Source organism: Dermacentor variabilis, chromosome 8 (genome assembly GCF_050947875.1).
Source record: "Dermacentor variabilis isolate Ectoservices chromosome 8, ASM5094787v1, whole genome shotgun sequence".
Lineage (NCBI taxonomy): Eukaryota > Metazoa > Arthropoda > Arachnida > Ixodida > Ixodidae > Dermacentor > Dermacentor variabilis.
The window spans coordinates 38,071,531-38,095,060 of record NC_134575.1 but is presented as its reverse complement, the minus strand read 5'-3'; the positions used below and the strand labels follow the sequence as shown (position 1 = coordinate 38,095,060).

General features: G+C 45.0%; 2 protein-coding genes across 2 annotated transcripts in view; one reads left to right on the top strand and one right to left on the bottom strand.

Annotated features, from left to right (window-relative positions):
• Positions 1-23,530, bottom strand: part of LOC142590050 (uncharacterized) — a 260,031-nt gene that overhangs the window by 49,841 nt on the left and 186,660 nt on the right. The gene's annotated exons all lie outside the window — the stretch shown is intronic.
• LOC142590047 (uridine phosphorylase 1-like) lies at positions 1,573-23,192 on the top strand. The gene is made up of 8 exons (XM_075701879.1): positions 1,573-1,940; positions 6,452-6,581; positions 9,394-9,555; positions 10,497-10,611; positions 14,967-15,037; positions 18,620-18,761; positions 19,679-19,825; positions 22,974-23,192. The coding sequence occupies exons 1-8, from the start codon at positions 1,726-1,728 to the stop codon at positions 23,123-23,125; spliced, it is 1,134 nt and encodes a 377-aa protein (XP_075557994.1). The 5' UTR covers positions 1,573-1,725; the 3' UTR covers positions 23,126-23,192.

Genomic DNA, 23,530 nt, shown 5'->3' with positions numbered 1-23,530 from the left:
TCCGCATTCCAGGAGGCCGCTTCCACCATCGCCGATGGAGGCCCTGTCCACCAGCGCTATACATCTTGTCCTCCGGGTTCCGGTTGGACAGCTGAGCCTCGATGAAGCGGAATGTATGTATAACTTAAGAGTCGTCGTCGCAGGACATGGGGGGAGGGGGGGGGCGCCGGAAACGCAAACCGCACTTGTAGGATGTATTATGAAATTCTGAGCGCGAACGAGCCAGCGATTGAGCAGGGCTAATGGATCAGTCGGTACAGGGTCGCCCACTTACTGCCTCATTGTGTTTCTCAAGCCAGTATAATTTCAACATTTCTACTTCACGCAGGGGAGATGTGCCTTATGCGGCGTCTAATAATGATGTCGATTAATGAAATAATGTTGATGCTAAAATTCAGCTAATATGAGCTCTTGAATACTAATGATGTGATTTCCCTAAATTTGGCTGATTCCTTATAGTCCCGACCCCCCCCCCCCCCCTCGAAAAAGATAGTTTAAATGAGTACTGTCGCGAAAACGTTATGCTCCACTTCATTCGCATTTTTGGGTAACCGCAGACCCCGCAACTCGCGGCACGAAGCCTCAATTTTTGAGAGCGCCACAAATGTTTCAATTACGGCGCCTTTTAAAACGACCCGTTCAAAACGCCGCTTCACCCCGCTGCCACCAAAAGGGGAGGTGTGGTGGTCACGTGGTATCACAAACAAGCCCACCAGTACACTGTACCGCCAGTCGTAGCTACGGTGTGGTGTTTTGAAGGCCACGCATTGACCGCGTTGCCGAAAGCTGTCAGTACTTCTTTTTAAAGAAACGCAGCGGGTCGGGCTCTCCCGCCTTTCTGCCCGTAGAGTGCTGAGTGGACTCGGCTGGGCCGCGGCCTCGGCGTGCTGCTGCCTCTGGTGCCCTCTCTCTTTCTCTACTTTCATTCCCTTCTCCCCCGGTGCGGCGCGGTTGAGGTGTCCTCTACTGAAAGACAGTTACTGCACTGCACTTTACCCCATTTCTTCCACTCTTTCCAACATAAGAATCTCTTTCGGACTCGGCTTTTCTGCAGCACGGCCATGTTGTGTGCGTACGCGCCACAGGTATTCGGCCCCGCGAGACGGCCACGGCAGGCTTCGTTTCGGTGACGTCTTGACGAGTTTCCTTTACCTCCGAAGCCGCGCTTGCTCTGTAGGCGCGGGTTTTGAAATGGTAGCCACGAGAAGGTAACGCAATTAATTATTAGTCGAGCTCTCGGGGAGAATCGAGGCTTCGCGGCTTAATTGCCGGGTCGACGCCTATCCAACGGAGTAATCGAAAACGATATCGCGTGATGCGTCGACCCCATGCACATACGGTGTGTCAGCGGCGAAGGGCGGAATCGGCGACAGCATGTGTGCGCAGATCGTGCAAGGCGATTTGCATTTCGAATGCCGTCTGCTGCTGTCCCAACTGTTCTTCGGGTTTGCCGCCGCTACGACGATTTTAGGCCGCTGCTGACACGCCGTGCGGTCGACGCTCGCTCGGTAATTTTTTTTCTCGGGGGGGAGTTTGTATAGACAGACACATCCGGTACGTCGATCTGCTCCGTTCGCAGCCTTCCGAACACGTGAAGCCGCGGCGTTCGGCGTGCAGAAGGCACAGGAGGGCTTTCGTTTGGTCGAAACGCGCGCACACCTCTCCCCTCCGTTGTTTTGTCGCCCGCTTTCTCGGCCCGCTCGCTTCGATTGCGCGCGTTATCTGATGCTTCCGACTGACGCCACCGCCGTTATTCCGCGGCCGCCTCCCGGGGACGGCCCCGTCCGCTTCCTCCTCCTCCCTGCTTCATCGCAGCCGGTGGTTGTCGGCTCTCGGCCCAGTTCGGCGTCGGTCGTGGCCATGGAGAACTACGAGCCTCTCCCGCAATCGCCTCGAGCGCCCCGGGGCCCGGTCTGCTGCTGGTCGCGAGACGAGAACAGGTGAGACAGTCCGTGCCGAGACAGGAAGTGGGCACGTCCTTGTGGTTTTGCCGGGCCGGCGCAACGTACCGATTCGATACTGCAACTTTTTTTTTTTTTCGCGCTTCTTGAACGGCGCTCCGCTCGAGTTATCACCAGGAGGACAGGATGTCGGCTGGTCTTGAGTGATGGATTATATGAAAGGGATGAAATGTAGTTAAATAAATCGGCGAGATTATAACAGCCCCGTTTCCTTCTCGCTATACAGCCGGGGCAAACCGACCGACGCGGCTAAGTACACGTTAATATGCGCTGCGACTTGAGCGACCGCACGCATCCTCCACAGGTCTATTAATATGTACACCTGGGAGCAAAAGTATACGGACCACGAAGTCTCCCAAAAAACTAATCTTCTTTGCAATTGGTATGCATAAACGGAATTTGACGAGTTGACTGGAAAGTTCGCAATGCCAAGTTTGGACTGCACTCCTCAATTTCAAGTTGCACGCACAGGCTGAGGAAAAAGTCGACTTTTATCGCGCAATCCCTGCCTGGTCCGTGTACTTTTGCTCAATTGTGCCGCTGTTTGGCTTAAAGTCCCTCGATTGGTTGGCCTTTGACAAGGCTGGCCAGTGGGAAACTGCATGGTGGGCTTTAGATTGGCCCTCTAATCAGTAGCGTCCTTGCTGTTGTGCACACCTGCCTGGCACACATGTCTTCAGTGTGTAAACACGGCACGATATGCAGTGCAATGGTGTGCCGAGCTGCAGATTCTATCTTGGGTGTAAATGCAGGGCTTAGAAAGTGCAACAGAAAAAGCTAGATTTGTTTCAGGAGCTCCTATCTGGATACATGGCAATGGAGAAATTATTTTGTTGGGCGTCCACTGAACTTATTTTAAGGACGTTAGTTGCACTTAAGAGAAATAGTCACGAAATGACGCATCATGTTTACACCTATTTAATTAAGTAAAAAAGTTATTGTCACAGTTATTTGATTCTGTAATTAGTCGAATGTAATAATATTTATTATGCTTTTTTACTAGCACGTCTGTAGCTGATTTGTATTAGTTAGGCTAAACACAAACCAATACTGTGTTTGCTATTTTAGTATTCTGCATTATTTGTTGCAACTGTTGTTTATATTTTTACTTATACGGTGTACAGGAGGCCCCATTGCAGTCTTTGACCTGGGGACCTCCTCCTGTATAATATTCCCTTGCACTGTATCTTCTCTATTAATAATAAAACTTCATTCATTAATTCAGTCTGCATTTCTCGACACATCTAATGTGGACATTTATTTGCAAGACATCAGAGGGAAACAAATAATTCACGAATGGAATTTTTGCAGAACCCTTGTAAATAGCGTGATGATTTGACGTAAACTGTGAATCTAGCGCGTCATATTTATCAACTTGGGGAGATCTTTGGATGCAGTTTACACAAATGGGATGTGTTTTTTTTTTTGCTAAGATTTACAAAAATTGTAAACTTTGTGCTTAATGTTTCTTTGTATGCTGCCCATTTTTAGTAACTCCTGTAAAGGAATTTTATACCCACAAACAATATTCGGCTTCCAACAGTTGGTAGAATTTAGCTTTCCATTTAAAGGCAACAGTTCTCATTCAAATTGCAATGGTTCAGCACTTGTGTAATGGGATTTCTGCACTTCAAATTTAGTGTTCAACAGGTAAATCAGGCCTGGCCTAAGCTAAAACTGGGGCTGCTATTGCTGTTATAAGCATGGCTAAAGCTGGCATTTCTAGATTGTTTTCAAAGTTCACTGATTGCTCCATGCAGAAGAAACATAGGTGATGTTGAGGGTGCATGAGCACACGAAAGTGATTTTAATAGGAGCTCTTTCACTGTGGTAACTTTTCAGATGGAAGGTGAAGAAAAAAAAAGAAACCCTGGTGGTGCCGAATATGTATTGAACTTTTGAAAACAGCGAAAGAAACTGCGCTTGTAGGGAACAGGAAACTACAATCACTAGTTGATGCAATTAACTAGGGATAGCTAGAAACTGAAAACCCGTCTGTTGAGGTCACTGTGAGGTCAGTGACGGTGAGGTCAGTTATGAATGCCAAACGTAATTTTTTTATATATTCGTGAACTTCTATGTACAGTACAGTAGAACCCCGTTGATACGGTCCCATTACATACGTTTTCCTGGCGCCAATGTTCGCAAGCGAGAGCACAAAAAATTACCCACTCGAGTTACGCTCATTTTTACCGGTTGATAGGTTCCCGGAAAACACGATTTTTTCGGCACCAACGTTCAGTACGTCGCCAAACTACGACCGGCCGCTAGATCCCATGAAAACAAGAAAACGTGCGAGGCGCGCGCGATCGAGAACAGTATATAGCTGCCTGCCGCGATAGCTTCACCGCAATACTCGCCCGCCCATTTCGCGTGAAGACGCCGGCGCGCACTCGGTTTCTCATTTCGGCACTAGCAAATCTCCGAGGTCGCCGCCAAACCTATTGCGATAAGCATCTTCGCCTATCTCTTTTACAGCACGTGGTTGCGTAGTGCCATTGGTAGCGTACTGCACGCTTTTAGTTCGCGATAATCCACACGCGCCGCAGTTCCCTGCAGCAGGTGGCGCGATGTGAGCACCTCATTTCGCTTAGGCAGCATCCGGCGTCGCCCACCAGCTCAGTTTCGTTTCGGTTTCCCGTCGCCCTCTTAAAACGCCACGCAGTAGGAAAACAACAAAATGCGTCTCGGGTCGCCGGAGCACCGCCAGCTCGACGCGCGTCGGCGTCTCCTGCCGCAACGATCGGCGCGACGCTTCGCAGTACATAGATTTCATGGAATACATAAATACATCATGTTGAGCCTGTCAAATTGTTTTACTTCGGATCATACGTTACCCCGGTTAGTACGTTTTCTCTCGCTGTTTTTTTTTTCCAAAACGCATGAACGAGGCTCTACAGTGTAAATGTGCATTGTACAATTTCTGAAGCAAAGGCTGAATACGAAGGATGTGCAAATCTGCAGTAGTATTGCCAACGGCCCCACTTGAAGACAAGCATGAACAGAAGACAAACTGTTCCGAAGCGATCGCGAATCTTGTTGGCCGTCCTCCAGCTTTAGTGGCCCGCTGATACTTTTTACGTTTCATATAATTGTACACCCAATAACAAGTTCTCATAATTAAACAAAACATGTTTTTGTGTAATAATAAAGCTAAAACAGCTTTTTACATGCTGTTACATTAGGAAATGAATTATTGTGATAGGCGGCATTGTGCTAGCCAGGCACATATTCAAGGCGTCCTGGCTTTCCGAGAAATGACAATCCGAAGTCACAATATACACAATATACTGGCATTCCCATGCATGCCACAGCACAGCAGCACCAGATTTCCTTCTGGGTAATATAGTGAGAAACTATGCTTGCAGACAACTTTCTGAGACACTGAAGTGACAGCTGTAGGGGCGGAGCTTCTGCACATATTAGTACTGCATCAAGTAGTCCGGCAAAGCCCGGCGCTTTCACTTTCATGGAGCGCATACGGAATCAATGATGTGGCTTCCACGTGTGACAGTTTCACATTCGGCCAAAAGGGGGAAAAGAAAGGGAAAAAAAAATAAATGTCAAGTTTAACACTAAGTGGCATAGCTTATGCCTTACTTTAATAAGACATAAGATGGTTGTGTTTCCAGTTTCCCAGCTTTAGCTCATGCGAGTAAGACTCTGCAAGTATTTTCAGGAGCACTGTTGCTGGTACAAGGTGTGCCTCCATAGCTTTCCCTTCACTGCTACGGGAAATTGTCAGAGTATAGTAGTTCCACATGAATGACATCACTTTTACATGCCAAGCTCTTGGACACTAGGCGATGTTTCACAGTACAAGTAGCTAGGTCTTCTATTCACTCAGTATTTATCTTGGTCGCACCACATCGAACTCGAGTGCAACCGTGCGCTTAGAAGGTTAGGCTACTTGCTTTTAAAGGACGCGTGCAACACAGAACGCTTAAGCAAACACTCCCTGGTGGCTCTAAGGGGATGAATTCCCTTTGATGTGCAATGCTCACGTAAACATATCCCGTTCAACAATATACGCCGCATACGATGTAACCTAACGTTTCTCAGGTAAAAACCACTTATAGTACAGGCGTGAATTTCTATTTACTGAATGCATCACGGCAGGCCATCCCCGTGACTCCCTTCGCATCCGAGCGGGTTAAGAGCTCATAACGTCTGTTACCTTAAAATTATTCATGCTCAGGGAACTGAATGCAGTTGCCAGGACAGTTCCCTAACAAGCCTGTCTAGGAATAGCGGGAGCTTTAGGAAGTGACGTTGCAATGAGGCTAGCCAATAGCAATGTAAGAGTGAATCAGTAGACAACTTGAGACACTGGAAGTAATCGCTTCCATCTTTCAGTGACGCAGGTCAACTATGAGCGTGGTGGCGTAGTTACTTTTGACAGGGGCGGCAAGTTGAGTTTACACCAAGTGCACACCTAGGTGGTCTGGTGGGAAGGGTAAAACTACACGTTGCATACTGCCTGCCCGCAGCAATGGAGATGCGGAAGGCTACGTACAGCTTCGAAACCCACACCTGGCGAAGCTCAGTTCGGACCACCTCTACCACCTGGCCCTGTCCACCACCACGCATTCTCTGGTGGACATGTTTGGTGATGTCAAGGTGAGTCTGCTCTGCCTGCAGGTCTGCGTAAATACTACCAGTCGATGCCAAATAAATACTAAAAAGCATCCGTTGGAAAAGAATAGCGAAGATTCTTTTAATGAGAATATATTTTAAAATCTGACATCACACTGGGCATTTAGGAGAATGCAATTAGTTCGGCCATAATTGTCTGTAACGAGTGATCAACATTTTCTTGCCTTCTGCTGCTGCCTGCTTCTTTTTCGCTTCTCTGTAGTTTATTGCTTGGTGTGCTCATCCCATTTTCCAATCCCATCCCATCCATTTGCTGATTTGTACGTCTTTCTCTGCACTTGGCTGCTTCTACTGCCGATTCCTCCTTCAGTTCTCTGCAGCCGACTTTTTCAATTTTCGGCTGCCGGAGTGCGCAGTGAGAGAGGGGCACTGATCTACAGACAAATGAAAAAGAATTAGGCAAATGAAGAAACAATGAAAATAATGTTTCTTAAAGAGCACATGACCAATCTTCAAGGAGCACTGAAGAAATGTCGACTGATTAAGTATTCTCCTTAAGCCCTGTTTTTGTTAATTTTGGCGTAACAGGTTAACTATATAGAAAGAAAAGGAAGGTCAAATGTTCAATTTTTGTGAATTTCTGTTGAAACAACAGCATCAGCAGGTCAGTGTGGCATCACGAATCTCAAAATTATGTTTAATGTCTGGGCCATTGTAGTTCACCGAGATCTCCTGAAAGTTGCCAAGTTGAGTTGTTGGCTAACTTGGGATACAATGTAGTTAACCTTTATCAACAACAGCTAGGCCCAAACTAACGCTGTCAAAATCTGACATCACAGCTAGTTAAGCGTGGAAACTTGTAGACGCTTTTGCCACCCGTCTTTCATGTATGTGCCTTTTCCGACACACCAAGCCTCTTTCCAGAGTGAGAGTGTCTTTTTTGGTATAGGTGGCGTCCAAATCCGCATCCCAGTGGTGGCGGCGCCCTCCGGATAACAAACGCAGATTTCGAACGCCATGCTTTTGCTGGTTGCGTGTGGCGGAAGCGATTCTGGGAACCGGAAACGCTTCATAATGTCAGGTTTCGGACACTGCCTATTGTAGAAGTGTAATTTACAAACACAGCTCAAATTAGTTTTGTCTTTAGTGCACCTTTTTACCTGATTCAGTGTCGCTTTTGAACTCGCCTTTCAAGCCAGTGAAAATTGGAAGTATTCAACTAATTTTGGACAAAGTGTGGAAGTGTAGTCTTGTGATATGCTGGAAGTGTTCAGAAACGTTGGTTATTTTTCTACAGGTGAGATGAAGATAAGGGAGTTAACAGAAACCATTTTACTTGTGGGCATTAGTTAAGGAAAAGATCTAGCTTGGCACCAGCTCCGTTTCCTTTATTCAAGTACTTGTCTGAGTCTTTTATGTAAAATGCACAAATATCTTGCTAGACAACTGCTTCACCAATTTGAATAAAATTTGTTGCACTTAAAAAAAAATAGTAGAGCATCGAAAGTGGGCAGATTTTCTCATGTATGAGTTTACAGCCTATGTTGAATCGTTAGGATTTACAAATTTTTTGCTAAAGTCCTACTTACAAATTAGTACTTGTGTATTTCAAAGTGGTGTATAATACATCTGTTTCACCCTCTTTACATGTAAATGCAGTTTACAGAAGTTTGATTTCATACTTCACTGCCGAGTTGCAGAGTTTTAAACTTCACGGTTCAGTCCATTTGTTCTTATTTTAATTTTTGCAATTTTTGAAAACTATTGTTCAAAGATCGCTTTAGAAGATCTGCTTGGTACAGTCAGTATATCTGAAGTTTTTCTTTGAAAGGCAACAAACCTCATCAAAACCAGTTCATTGGAAGCCGAGCAAAAATATTTTTGTTTACATGTATTTAAATAGAAGCTGTGGAGGTACAGCTTTCTCGTAAGATGAAGCTTTAGCTGGAGGCTTTAGTTAGAGATATTGATATCCACACCAGATAAAACATTAACATTGATATGTCCATTTGCTCTGTCCTCCACATCTTGTTGGAGTGTTGGAAAGCAGACGCTGAAAGAAAAGAAAGCACTTTCCTCTAGCTTACCGACAGCATATTCCCCTCCTTCCAACATTGTTTCATGATGCAGAACTCTTTTCTTGACACCGGTGTAGTTCCAGGTTTCTTGAATGATGTTATTACTTGTTATTAGCTCAAAAGACTTGTAGCTCGTCCTATCAACAGAGACTACTGCTGTGATAGTAGCCTTTTGTGTAGAACGTGACTCTATGCCTTTGCATGCAGGGGTCCTGGTTAGGCAGTAGTTCATGATGTAGCCATGGGGGGGGGGGGGGGGGGTGAGGGGGTGTTATGGCACACCGGGCATGAGCCCCCACTCCCCCCCAAAATTATTGTGCTTGCATCTAGCCTACCCAGCTACCCTCACTCTCGCCATCCCAATTCATGTGTGTGCCCCCTACAAAAAAAAAAAAAAAGAAATTCTGGCTACGCCCCCTGGCAGGTGCTACTGGCACTGACAGGTTCTCGTATATCATCCTTTTGTCGTCTATGTTCATAACGCATTCCACTAGATATTGCCGTAATTTTAGTACACATATTTTACGAAATTTAAGCGCACATTTCTTTAGGCCTCTTTACCAGCCATGTTTCATCTGCCCTTTGCCATCGATTACTCAGTTGAAAACTCATTATTGCTCGCTTGCTTGACGCTCTGTAGCCAGGCCTCGCCCTAGCACCGTTAAACCCGGCACATCACTCAATCAATCAATCAATCAATCAATCAATCAATCAATCAATCAATCAATCAATCATGGCCATTTGCTTCTGTGCTGCAGTTTGTGTGCATGGGTGGCGCTCCGTCGCGCATGGAGCAGTTTGCTCGGCTGGCCAAGGAGGAGCTGGATCTCAAGTTGCCCACCGGTACCGACCTCTGTGACCTGAGCCATTATGCTGGCCGATACTCCATGTACAAGGTCGGGCCCCTGCTTTCTATAAGCGTGAGTATGCGTGCGATTGTGGAAGCACTGCACTCCACACTGTAGTTTTAGCAGCAAACACTTGCCAAGCAATGTTACTTGCTTACTTACTTACTCACTCGCTTAATGCTCACAGTTTCTTCTTTGAATATTGATGCGAAGTTGGGAGGTTGAGTGGATTACATGGGGAAATTTCGGGGGCGCATTGCATGGGGAAATCGGTATGAAAAGGCTTCATACAGACAGAGGCAAAATCCAGTTTGGTAGGCTAGTAGTGCTTTCGCACCAAAAGATAGAAGCATGAAGTTTACAACCCGTAACTCTGCACCAAAAATGTATATAGCTGTTCTTTAAACTGTATCTGTTGAAGCGTCTTAAGTTGGCAGAGGCAATATGTGAATTAACAGCTAACATAATCTTCACTTCACATGAGATTGCTACAGTGGTAACGAGGGTTTTGTAAAAGTCGTACTCGCAAATTAATGTATATCTTTAGGAATGGTGTATAATACATCAATTTTGTCCACTTTGGATGCGGTATTAGGTGCAATTTACAGAATTGTCAATTTTTTTTTTCTTGCCGAGTTAGAGAGCTGTAAATTAAATTTTTGCAATCTGCTAGGATTTTCTCAGAAAGTTTGTCATAAATTAAAGGTGCACTTTCTAGAGTGACTAGATTTTAACTGTTTCTTTTAAATGCAACAAACCTCATGAAATTCGGTGTAGTGGACGTTCAGAAGTGTGATTTCCCCATTCGCACCTGTTTAGACTGGAGCTTCCAACCTAAAGCTTCCTCTTAAGCAATGGAAAACAGAGTCCATGCCGCGGTTGTCATTGATGTGACGGGTTGACGGTATTTGATGTGCCTCTTCCTGCACCTGTGAATGCCACCAGTACATCGTGCGAGAACGGTGCTATCTTGAGGAAAGATGCAAACAGGCGTCTTTGTTTTTCATGTGCAGCATGGCATGGGTGCCCCGTCGCTGTCCATCCTGTTGCACGAAGTATTCAAGCTGCTGCACTACGCCCGCTGCAGGGACGTGCTGGTCTTCCGCATCGGCACCAGTGGAGGCGTTGGTGAGGGTCTGCGAGAGCTCTTTTGTTGTCCTTTGTGAACAGCAGAGCTAAGGACTAGAACAGACATGGAGAACCATGGGGCACCATGCCAGTCTACCAACCAAAGTTTGATTGGCAAAATTCTGCTATATATGTACCACCATGCCACCACTTCAACAGATGTCTGCGTATGTTCAGAAAGTTCAGCCAAGCATATAAGTGGCAATGAATATTTTGCTATTAAACTTTAGTTGATAGCTTGGCATGCAGTTCCTTATGGTTCCTTCTCTTTTGTCCTTGTGTATATTATGGCACTGCTCGCAATAGATCCAATAGGTTCCGCGCACTTAAAGTTAGGAGACACAAATGGGCGGACATACAATACAATGAAAAAGGAACACAAAAGAACGCAGAGCAAGGTGTGGTGCTTTGGGTATGCAAAGATGCCTTGGTGTACTATTTCTAAAGCTCCCTCATTTACCAAATGGCCCAATCTGTCATCCTGCTTTATTACCACACTTTCTTCCTTTTATTTCTTTACTGCAAACAGCACTCATGAACGCTTTAGGATATGTGCTAATTATGCTCATCTCTTTGCTTGTTGCACTTCAAGTTCAGGCGTGGCACGATGTAACCTAAACAGTGTACGTACAGTCAAACCTCATAATGAAGTCACAGCTGCCACTAAAGTTACTTTGTTGTATCCGATATTCATTATAAAAGTACCCGCTAATATTAATGAAAAAAACATGCAGATCCCACGCACTGTCGGAATCGTTATAAGCGAAGCTTTCTGTGATGGATGCTTTGACGATAATTAGCGGTGATGTTGACTGCCAAAGCTTAATTTCTTCAACGTTGAGGCTAACACGAGAGTGTTGAGTCGATGTTAAACATTACCTTGTGTGCACCACTGCTGTTTGTCTGCGTAGTACACAGAACACACAGGGAGAGGTGTTTGCTTGAGGTGGTGTTGTGAGCCATATTTTATAACTTCTGAGAGGGTTAAGCATTGTCATTTCCTCACATGGCACATCACACTGTGGCAGAAGTATTAAACTTGAATTGCATTATGGGGCTGTACGTTCCAAAACCACACTCGGATTATGAGGCAAGCCGTAGTGGCAGACTCTGGATTAATTTTGACACCATGATGTTCTTTAACATGTCCCAAAATCTAAGTGCACGTGTGTTCTCTATTTCGACCCCGTCGAAATGCGGCTGCCGTGATTTGGATCAAATCCACGACCTCTAGCAATGTCATAGCCGCAAAGCTAATGCGGCAGGCACAGAAGTGTTGATTTGACGGTCGACCACTTCCATAGTATCTCCTGGACCCTGCAGTGCACTTTAATTAATGCGGCTCTGCTTCTGCATGCCCTGTGTAAGTTGCCCGCTTGACATATTTGCGTGGCGTTTATTTTCCATAAATAGCAGCAACGTACTGTACCGTATCTTGAACTTAAGCTTATCCTGTTTCGCCGCAACCACTGTCGTATAGCAGTGGGGTTTCCTTGCCTTCTCACGTCCCCTCCCCCCTCTCTTACATTGGAACTGCTTCTTCTTCCTCTCCTTCTCTCTGCAGTTCTATCTGTGTCCCCTCTGGCCTGGCAGGTTAGTAGAAAGGGAAGCGCCGCAGTTTCTGCAATGCGTCCTAGGGGAGTCGAGGATAATTACTGCTGTCAAGTGGCTAATGTGGTGACAGCCAGGGAGCTCCAAAGGGCATTGTGCACATTCGACATGACGGGGTGAAAACGAGCTTCCCCCATCGCCTTTTCTCTCTTACTCGCACTGTCATCTATATACAGGCTCTTAACCACCCCCCGACGCAGTGCGCGCGACAGCAGTCCACAGCAGCAGCAGCAGTGGGAAAGTCGAAGGAAGAGGCAAAAAAAGTTCCGCTTTAAAAAGAAGAAAAAAAAAAAATTCCGAGATTGCGCCTACATGAGAGATGCACAATTGTTGTGCCATATGTCGGCATTGCAAACTACCCGGCAAGGGTGGTATTTTCGGCCGTTCACTTTTCGAAATGAAATCACTTGCAGGCAGTGGCGTAGCTAGGTCGTCTGGCACCCGGGGCCCTTAGGTCTTCTGTCACCCCCCCCCCGGGTGTAGTCGAGGAAGGCAAGGATATCGACAATTTTCGGGTGTCTTCAGACGTATATGACACCCCCCCCCCCCCCCCTACTGGCCCCGTGCACCCGGGGCCCACGGCCCCCCGGCCCCCCCTGTTGCTACGCCACTGCTTGCAGGACATCTCATTTGACTATCACTTTGACTCCTCGGTGTCAACGGGTGACAGCATCCTCCTGGCACTGTGAAAGCATGCTGTCTGACATGACTGGCAAGCTGCTGTTATTGCTGAGATTGGCCTCTCGGAGCTGTGTGACCACACCGTGTCAATCACAAAACTGCCTATCCTTGCAACTCTCTTGGATGAATTCATGGCGGGCATTGTTGCTCCATGTCTAGTTGTCGTCACTACCTGTGGCACCAGAAGCTTCACATTGCCGATACTTGACGGGATCCTCAACCACATGACCACATTTGTCTACTCTAGTTAGCGGACTACATTCCTCCCTTTAAGTGCCCTTCCCGGCCAACTCCACTGAGGTAGGGTATTACTCCGAAAATGCCATGCCCATTCCCCCTTTGCTGTTCCCCCATTGCTAGCGACCGAGAGGGAATGTATTATCGCCACATTGTAGCCTTTACTATAATGCCAAACACTTGCAGATTACAGTGGTTTGGCGGTAGTAAAATGAAACTGTTAAAAGGTGAGAATGATTTTTTCTACCGGTCAGTAGCCTAGAGTATTTTCGTTGGAAAGTATTTTTTCTCGTGCTTATGTAAAACACTTTTGCAAATGATCCATTGACATTCGAACACAGAGAAGGCAACGGAGAAAGAAATCCTTGCTGCTGGAGAGCTTGTCCTAACAAAACATCTTGGCACTCTTTGAAGCTGCAGAAATGCAGGCCAGGAGCTGGCATCAGGAGACCAAATGCTCTCAAATCTCTTGGAGCTGCCAAGCCTATATTCCACAGCGAAATGTGGAGGCGAATGTGACTGCTATATCCGATACCGTAATTTTGACAAAGGCATATTCTAACACAAAGAGCCCAGCTAGGGACTGCTGGCCTTATCAATTCTCGAGTATGATCAGTTATTGACCTGCCGTGGTTGCTTAGTGGTGATGGCACTGGGCTGCTAAGCACGAGGTCGGGAGGTCGAATCTTGCCCACTGTGGCCGCATTTCAATGGGGGCTAAGGGCAAGAACATCTGTATACTTAGATTTAGGTGCACGTTAAAGAACCTCAGGTGGCCCAATTTCCAGAGTCCCCCACTATGGCATGCCTCATAATCAGATCGTGGTTTTGACACATAAAACCCCATAATAATGTGGTCCTGGTGTTGGAAACCTGACGAACGTAGTCGTATGCCTTTCTTAGTGACCCAGCGCTTTTTCATCTTCCTTGTTTTAGTGTCCCTGACTCTGCCAACAGTTCATGTCATGCAGTGTGTTTGGGGGGTCAAAATTGTCATTTTTCGCATCGTACAGCCATGTGCGATTGCAGCACCAGAACACGAGACCATGGAAGTCCGAACTCGGCCTCGAGGCGCTAAAAATTTGTTTGTGGGCCAGACAGTGTGCAGCCCTGCCATAGTGAATGAAGGCAATGTGTGAATTGCAACAAAGAAGTTGTTCTTGAGAAGATGGCGAGTGTCCCACTGCTGATGCAGCGAATGTGTTCAGAGCCAGTAGAATCGCTGAAGTCAGCCGACTTTTAAAGCAAGTAGTGGGAGGAGTGTGTGGCCTCCATGGAAGGGAGCATGAATGGTGCAGGAAGCCGCAGATTCGCAGCCATTGCCATGTCATCATTGACATGCTGTTGTTGTTCTGTTGCCGTAGTGCTGCCTTCACCATGCCACTGTCGTTGTGTCGCCACTGTTGTCGTTGTACTGTCGCGCCTTCTATGAAAACATGTCGACGATCACTTGTGTTGCCATCATCAAACATGCTTATTGACATCATCAGTAAGCTTTTTTCTTTCTGTTTCTCTCACAGCATAGTTAAGGGGCATTCCTGAATAGTTCCAAAGTCCATATGTGCATTAATTCTTGCTCAGATCAGCTTCCTTTTCCATGCTTTTGCACATCCGCCACCTTATGAAGCACAGAATGGAGGCGAGGGTGAGAGAAAACAGGCAACAGGGGACAAAAAGAAAAGGCAGAAACAAATTCCATAGCATTTTTTTTCTCTCTGTTTTTGTTCCCATTCACACTGTGTTTCATAAGATTAGTGTACATCAACTTGTGCAGTATGTTCAGTTTCGTACACACCTGTCCTCGTTTTTTTTTCTTTCACCATTAGGTGTACCTGCTGGTTCGGTTGTTGTGAGCACGGGCACAGTTAACGGCCTCCTCAGGGAAGAACTAAACATGGTCAGTCACTTTCCAGCATCGCCACTGTTTTCAGCATTCGACAACATTTAAGTGTATTTGTTTGGTGCAGCTAAGTATGAAAGGCAGTTGACATTAAGAGTTGCAGCTTAACTAGTGCAAGTGCTAAATACCAGACGAATAAAACTCTGATGAGCATTAGCAGAATTGTTTGCAACCATGCTGTTTCGAGCTGTTTTCGGAAGATCACTCCAATAGTAACTATCTTTTTTTCTCTTTGGTGAAATAAAACACGGGTCTGCAAGCATTTTGTGTTTAAAGATTGTACAATGCACAGCTTAGCAGCCAACAAGCATTATTGCAGGCCTCTAATGGATCTGTTTATTCAAAACAATGCTCTATAATGCAAAAATAATTGCTTTGACGTCAGCAACTTTCAATCATTGTTATTTGTTGTCCTGTTTCAATGCATCCAGGTGATTACCATGAGACTGAGCAAAGTGTTTGACATACATATTAACAGCAGTGTGATTAATGTTGTGTTATGTACAAGGATGCGTTGTGCTCACTGCACCTGTTCATTCTCCCAGTGATGACATCTGTTGATTGCTGCTGAAGTGTTTGGGATGAAGTTGCAGGTGAGGCTGCTGCTGACAAAGGTCCATTTGAACCAAGAAACCATACTGCAGGGGAACATTAGGAATATGCATTCCTTAATAATGTGTGTCCTTGATTGCAATGTCTCTGAAACATAGTGCCTGTGGCATTAACAGCACATTTGTCATTTTTTGAATCGTACACATTACGGATTACCAAGTTCAAATCGTTAATTGCAATGACGGATCAGTGACTGTGACGTTCTGCTGCAGAGAACGAAGTCACAAGTTTGGTCCCTTGCGGTGACAAGGGATGTGATGTCAAACCCTAGTGAGGGACTGATTGATCAATTGATAAGCCAATCAATCAACCAATCAATCAATCCATCAAAGCGTGGAAGGAGGTCTTTTATATGTCAGCATTCTCTAGGACACACGGGCCAGGATAATGTTACAGTGCTACTCCAATTCTTTTTTGCTACAGTGAAATCTCGATATATAATGAACTTCAGGAGATCACAGTAAATTGTTCGTTATTAAGAAAGATCATTATAGCGAAAGCTCTAAAACTAACCATTCCGCCCATCAGTTCATAAGTTGTCACCGTATGAGCGATCCACGAAAATGTCGCTGTTGGCTCTCGGCAAGTGCTGTTGCTATTTTCCATAGAGTCTGCCGCCACAGGGGCAAAACAGATGCTGACGCAGAGGAAACTACCCCGACAAAAAGGTAGCTCCATGTCGCCTACAAGGCGCAATGTTTCTTGCTTTTTGTTTGTTTTTCACATTCTTGCCCCAGACAACGCAACTGACACCTGCTGAACTATGTCCGAGCCCAAGCATGCGTAAACGACACGTCTGGAAAGAGCAAAGTGCGACCGTGTGGTGTCCCCGCCGAGAGTACGGAGTTTACATTTCACACGAGGCGATGAGGCATCCCCGTGAGCGAGAACGGAGGTTATATTTCACATGAGGCATTTCACCGCTCCTCGTGTGGCTAGTACAGCCCCCCAAACAAATGCAAAAGAAAGTCGTGCTCAGAAAGAAAAGTGAAAGGAGGAAGAGACGCGCCTCCTTTGCTAGGCGCTAGGTGACACTTTTCTAGGCGTGGCAAGTGCTCGCAAAACCTGATGCCCGTCGCCTCCGCTCTCCTGCATTCTTTTTTTCTCAGGCGCCGTCTCAGGTTTTCGAAACCCACGCTCTGCGAAGTTTGCTCTCTGCGCCTTGTGGTCTGTTAGCCTACTGTTTCGGCTGCCGTGAAAGATACTCTGAAATCTTAAGAATCCACAGATTTCGGAATACTAGTTCGTAGTACTGAGGTGTTGTTAACATCACAGGGAAATTGGATAACGATCGTTATTCCGAAAGTTCAGTATTCTGAAGTTCGTAGTACCTAAATATTTTTACATTGAAACTATAAGAATTCAGCAGGGGAGTTCTGAAAAGCTCGTTAATCTGAAAAGTTTGTTAATTAGGTGTTCATATTAACGAGGTCTCACTACTTCTTTGCTATCGCCAGGATCAGCCTATCATGAGTAGTGGATGATAAGAGAGAAAGAACAGACTTTAATTAGTTTTATAACTTAGTGGCCTATGTGGGAAAGAAGGCGTCTGGTGAGGGTCATACAGAATTAATAAAGGCTGGCTTGACAACGAGACACCATGGAAAGTTATAGAACGGAGTGATCGTAATCATTACATTATATGGGCCCGGATGAATACCTGTGTCACACAGGCGTTTGAGAGGCCTTCCATCCGATAGTCAGTTGACTCAAAGGCCAAGTTCGAGCTGCTGCACGGGCATATTCGAAGGCCTCCGAGTCAATAGTCTATTGAGTCAACGGAGCACCCTACAACTCTATCAAAATCTCGATGGCCTTTGAGCAACAGAAGCGGAAACAGCGCAAGCATGCCCTCTCGTTCACAGTGTGCTCGTACTCATGGTTAGCAAGAACAAATCAAACCAAATGCTCTAAAAATACTATATATGAGTGTTATTAATTATTCAATATAGTATTTTTGCCACTTGACATTTGCAAACACACATCAAAATGGCAGCCGCATCGAGCGGCGCAAACGTTGCCGCAGTTTCACTACTCAACAACTTAAAAAACAAACATATGTGTATGGCAATGTATAAACAATGTTTTTTTAATGTATAAAAAATCATAAAACAAATTATAGTGCTTGTAAATGGTTTTAATGTGTAACTTTTCATGACATGAAAACGAAAATAAAGATCTGGAGCGCCACACAATTTTGCGAGAAGTGCCTGAACCACTCGACAACCTTTCAAAAGTGCCGTGTAGCAGTGCGACAAGACCTTTGAGTTGATTGGAAGGCCGTTGATTGGAAGGCCTTCCAAATGTGCCCGTGTGACACAGGTATTAGAAGCCGTGTAATTCAAAACAAAACTGGACGAATTCAAGTTGTTCAACGGGGCTCAAAACAATACATATAGCAGCCCTCATTTTATTGCAGTTGCAGTTATACAGACACTTGAGCCGTGCTTGCACTGTTGCTCTCAGTCACTGTGCTGTCCCAGGTGCGGCAGCGAATGCGAGACCCCCACGGCGAGTGTTTGAGGTCACATGATCTGCTGCGGGTTCATTGTTCCCACACGTCCAGTATTTGATATCCAGTGGTGTGCTGAGCTTTGTAGCACACCAGAGGAACGTGGCAAGTGGAGTGGCAGCATAGAAGGTTCACTTTACGGCAAGCAGGTACGCTCCCTGCTTCCAGCCCTCTGCTCACGTCAGTGTGTAAGCGTCGTCATCGTACGAACGCTATTCATGCGTGCTTTTGGGCATGTGGCACCAGACAGGTTGAGTTACTAAGTGAACGTGTACTGCAACTTATACTGCCCACAGACTTACTTTGTGTAATATTCTAATACTTTGCCATTAGAGTTGATGCTTTGACCTTTGCGTTAACCTGATACTTTTTGTTTTTCACATTGAGCTAATCTGTGCACTCGATGCTTTGCCACAAGGGAGCATTGCTGTCACCGCTTCTCATGATGCATGCAGCACGTGCTCGGCAAACTTGTGTCCCGTCCTGCCAAGCTGGACACGGCGCTGGCTGAGGAGATTGCAGTTGAAGCCCGCCGCTCGCTGCCCGGTACAAATGTGGTCATGGGAAAGACGATGTGTGCTGACGACTTCTACGAAGGTGAGAATGGTTGTTTCAACACTTTCAAGTTTCTGGAAGGGAACACTTGCTTGGTTTCTGGTAACACACAGATGAATAGATGCTGTTGGAAAGTTATTACATTAGGCTGCGTTGGTAAATTATAGTTTTTAAATAGTGGAATGGGGGCCACCGGTATCAGGAGCGGAGGCTTGGTGCGCCAGAAATCGTGCAAAAAACAAAAGACGAGTGGCACTGCCTCTTTGGAAGTTCCCTCAGCAGCTGTCTATAACATAGTGGATTTTCAGTTTCTTTTCAATCTGCTAGTTTGTTGTTTATCTACAGATAGTTGTTACATTCCATTCTAAAGGTATGGAAAACTGAAAATTTTGATAAGCTTTCATGTGCTAAAGTGTCCAGGCATGAGAAAAAAAAAACGACTCGTGACGTCATATTTACATGCTGCTGCTGAGGTTTGGGTGGGAAATACAGTATAAGGAATAGTGTGGCCTTCATTATCTACAATAGTGATCAACCTTTTTCTAACAGATAATGCACATGTACCTTTGCCACTCTTTAGAGTTGATTTAGGTGTCTATGGTGTCCCTTGCATCACGCATGAAGCAGTTGAGTCCATATGAAAACATATAATTTTCAGTGACCAAAAAGCACTCAATCAAAACAGGGCAGTGCAGAGAGCTACCTCTTGTGAACGTCAGTGGTTGACGTTAGGAAAGGCACACTCTGGGAACGGCAGCACTAGAAGTGACATCTCGGGATTGCGTGTTCAACTACAATGAATTATGTGTGCCCTTGTGCCACATGGCTCTGTAACTGTCATTGTGCCATGTGGCCCAGTCAGACCTGCCAGTGTGCCAGTGTCTGAGCCCAAATCAAGTAGTGTGTCGTTGAGGCAAGCTGTCGGCTGAATTGCAAAATTGGTGGCTGCATGCGTGCAGGCCAGGGCCGGCTGGACGGTGCCTTCTGCGAATACACGGACCAGGAGAAACTGCAGTTCTTGAAGAAGCTGCACTCCATCGGCGTGGTTAACATTGAGATGGAGGCCGCCCTCTTTGCCGCCATGTGCCACCATGCCGGCATCAAAGGTCAGTATGGTGCGGTGGTACTGTCTGCCTAGTGTCCCTGAGCTTGGGCTTGAATGTCACTTAGAGCACATGGTGATGAGTAGATGTAGCTTGGATCGATGGAAGCTATACTTCCCTACAACTTCTCGTGACATTGAAGAGAAAGATACGGGGGCAAAGCGTCTGCATGATCGCGCTTGGGGACAATTTCGATTTTGCTATCCAAATGCATGTAAAGGCAGAAATGCTTTTATGTGACAATCGCTGGACCGATTTTAACGATGTTTTAATGACATTTGTTCCGTTTGAGAGACTAAAGTTAAATTCTAGCAACTCTAGGCTGTTTGTTTTAGGATTTGTTTTAGGACTTCGAATTCTGAAAAAAAAAGTTTTGATAGAAAAACATCTGCAAGTTCAAAAAAAATTGAAGCACAAAGTTTACAAATTCATAACACGGCACTAAAACCAAGTATTGCAGTTCTGTCAAATGCGTCTATTAAAGCATCTCAAACGGGCAAGCAGGACTTATCAATTTACAGGTTACATGATTTGCTATAATGTCTGTGAAGGTTTTGCAAAATTCCTCATCACAGATTAGTGGTATATTTCATACGGGTGTACGATACATAAATTTTGTCCTCTCTAGATATATTATTAGGTACAGTATACAAGATTACTATATTTTTTTTTATTGCCTAGTTATACAGTTATAAACTTGGTACTTGTACTTCACTTTTCTGAAATTGCAAGATTTCCAGGAATTGAAAAAGATGTATTTGGCATAAGTGTAAATCCATTTTCTACACTTACTATATCTTCTTTTTAGTACAACAAACCTCATGAGGATTGGTGAAGTGCTTGCTGAGGAACACTTCTTCTCCGTTCCCATTTGTTTAAATAGGAGCTCCCGAGCGCGAAACTTCCTCTTAGCGAAAGTGATTGAATAAAACGGACTCGCCAGTCTAAATGCCTCAGAGTCTTCAATTCAAACCAAAAGCCACATGTAAAGCAAGAGGGAAAACACGAGGTAGGCGGGAGATGGAAATTCAAGATGATGAGCAAAAGAGAACAAACTAAAAGAGGGAACCAAAACGAGAAAAAGGGTAGAAGCGGGAGCCAAGGTAAATGAGCTCCCACTTTTACCTCGTTCTCATTTTGCTCATCGTGTAAAGGAAGAGATATTTATTGCACTTGCATGATTCAGAGCATTGGTTCACGCATTTTTATGCCACTCGGCAATTCCGGCTTACTGGCGTTTTGCAAATCTCTGGGCTGTCTCAAAACATACATATCACCTAAATAGCTCAAAAATGCTGAAGTATTGTAATGTTGAAGCAATGTGGCTAATTATTGGGGGCATTATCAACTACCACCACTGTGTGAGCACCATTTGTATTTTGTGGCTCCTCGGCAGTCCCCTCGACATCGTTTGTTAATAAGTCCACCATGGTACGTCAAGGACTTTCCCAATGAATGTTTTAATGGTGTCAGCCCCGTATGCTTTTCATGTCGCTGCTGACACTGGCATAGTTTACGTTCACAGAAACATGATTTTAGGGGTCTGCAACTAGTAATTGTTGAGGCCAAATTCAATATGAAATGCATATTGGATACTTTTCTGATAGTTTTTGAAAAATGATCACCAGCTTCCACAATTAATATAAAATGGTGTTCACATCCTGGTATTCATAGCATTAGCAAGCTTTTATGACATGACATTGTGTGTCGGGAAGCATTGTTTACTAAAAGTGCAAGTGGAACATTGGGAACAAATATGCTGTTTTTCACATACAAGGGACTCTTTGGGGAAGGCAAATCGTCGCAGGTAATTAACTGCTAAAGTCTAGCTCCTTGAGTTATGTAACATGCTCCCATGCGTAACTCTTACTGTTTGGTGCATACTATACCTGTGGGGATGAAATTTACCCTATTTTTGTTCCAATTTTATGTTTGATAGAGCACAGTTGACTTTTTAAAATATTTGAGCAAGACTCAAAAATTATTTGTGGCTTACATATAGTAACTATTCATTTTTAATACTGAAGTGAAACAGTAGGGCAATATTCGATTCAATATTAGTGGAAACTTTTGGATATTAGTGCAACCCTATACGATTAGCTTTTGCCCTAGTGAGAGGAAACTCCGGGCTTCTCGCTGATGCGAGTAGTAAGTTTGAGTGATGGCTGCAGAAATTTGGCTTAATCAAATGGATGGTTCATGCTACGCATTACTTTTTTGTATGGGGTCTATAGTAAAACCATCTGAAGGAGTGGGCATTGTTTTGCATATAATACAAAGATTCAGCTTAATTGGGTTCATCTTAAGGGAAATATTCTGTTCAAATTTCAATCTGATTTGAACACCTAAGAAAATTGCTGTAGTTGCCTAAATAGTTGCCTTTTTTTGTTATTCTTTGATTAAACCTAGAGAATCTCATTTCTCATACAAAAAGTTTGATAAAATGATTGCCATAAAATTTTGTCCATGAGCGCAGTCAGCAACAGACAATTTGCACCTGCTTGATTATTTGGGCAGCTCGATTATTTATTGGTGGGAAGTGTCTCTTGCAATGTCATTGGGGGTATCCTACCACATGTCCAGGAAAGCAATGTCTTTTAAGAATGTGAGAAGACGGGATGCCTCCTTTTCGACTCTGACCAACTTTTCTGGAAATGTAATAAGTTGTGGGCACACATGCTGAAACATCAATAAGAGCACCCCTTTCATCACTGTTGCTTGGGAATGACCACAAGAATTGTTTGTCTCCCGTCTTATTGCATAACATGCGGAGAGGCGTATCGGTACGCTGATTGCAAATAACTATGCTTTCATAGAGGCTGATTCTCTCTTGATCCAATGCAGTAGCGAGGCTTTCTCATAACGTAACTGCTCATTCATGCTCGGCGCATATGGCAGAAGCCAAAGTGACTGAAAGTGAGCCCTGATTTCTAGTTCTCTGGCTCGATTACCATTTCGAACATTGATTTACAGGCTGCTCAAGAAGACTGCAAGTGCATCAGCTTCATCACTGTCAGTAGTAGTATTTATTGTATAGTATCTATGTATGTATAGTATGATAGATAATGTGTGATAGTATCTATTGAAGCATGCATGTTGTGTGTTGGCTGCATATGGTTGGTACATCACTGACCTTGCGTGTTGCATGCAGGTGCCGTAGTATGTGTGACTTTGCTGGACCGGCTGCAAGGGGACCAGATCACCGTGCCCAAGAGCATCATGAATGAGTGGCAGCTACGGCCCCAGCATGTAGTGTTGCGCTTCATACAGCGGCGCCTAGGGATCGCTACGTCATCACCGTAGTTAGTGCAGTTACCCCTTTCACCCCTCACCACCATTTGCAGGTGCAGTAAACTTTCTTAACAAAGAGCTTGTGTGTACGACGCCTTGTTCCTCTGTGGTAGTGAACCTTCAGACTATTTACCTTCCGTACTTCACGTATAACCCATGGCTGTGTATATAATTCTTGCCATCATTTACAAGGACAATTCACCTTGCCTGCTTCGCAGTTTAAGGGGCCACAAAGAGAAAAAAAGTGAATTGACCAGTGTTAGTAACTTGCCCATCGGCAATACCAAAGAGCCACTCTCACCATGATAAGACACTTGGTAGGACCGAAAAGATGCAAAAACGATAGTTGGATGGTGAATGCCGCCTTGGCATTCCTGTACCAGCTTGCCGTCACATCATGGATTTAGATGCAGTCTG

Excerpts from the sequence above, each read along its gene's own strand:
- LOC142590047 (XM_075701879.1), top strand. The coding sequence starts at position 1,726 with ATGCTTCCGACTGACGCCACCGCCGTTATTCCGCGGCCGCCTCCCGGG. Across the intron at positions 9,556-10,496 it reads GGCCCCTGCTTTCTATAAGC|CATGGCATGGGTGCCCCGTC; the intron begins GTGAGTATGCGT and ends TTTCATGTGCAG. Across the intron at positions 10,612-14,966 it reads CGGCACCAGTGGAGGCGTTG|GTGTACCTGCTGGTTCGGTT; the intron begins GTGAGGGTCTGC and ends TTTCACCATTAG.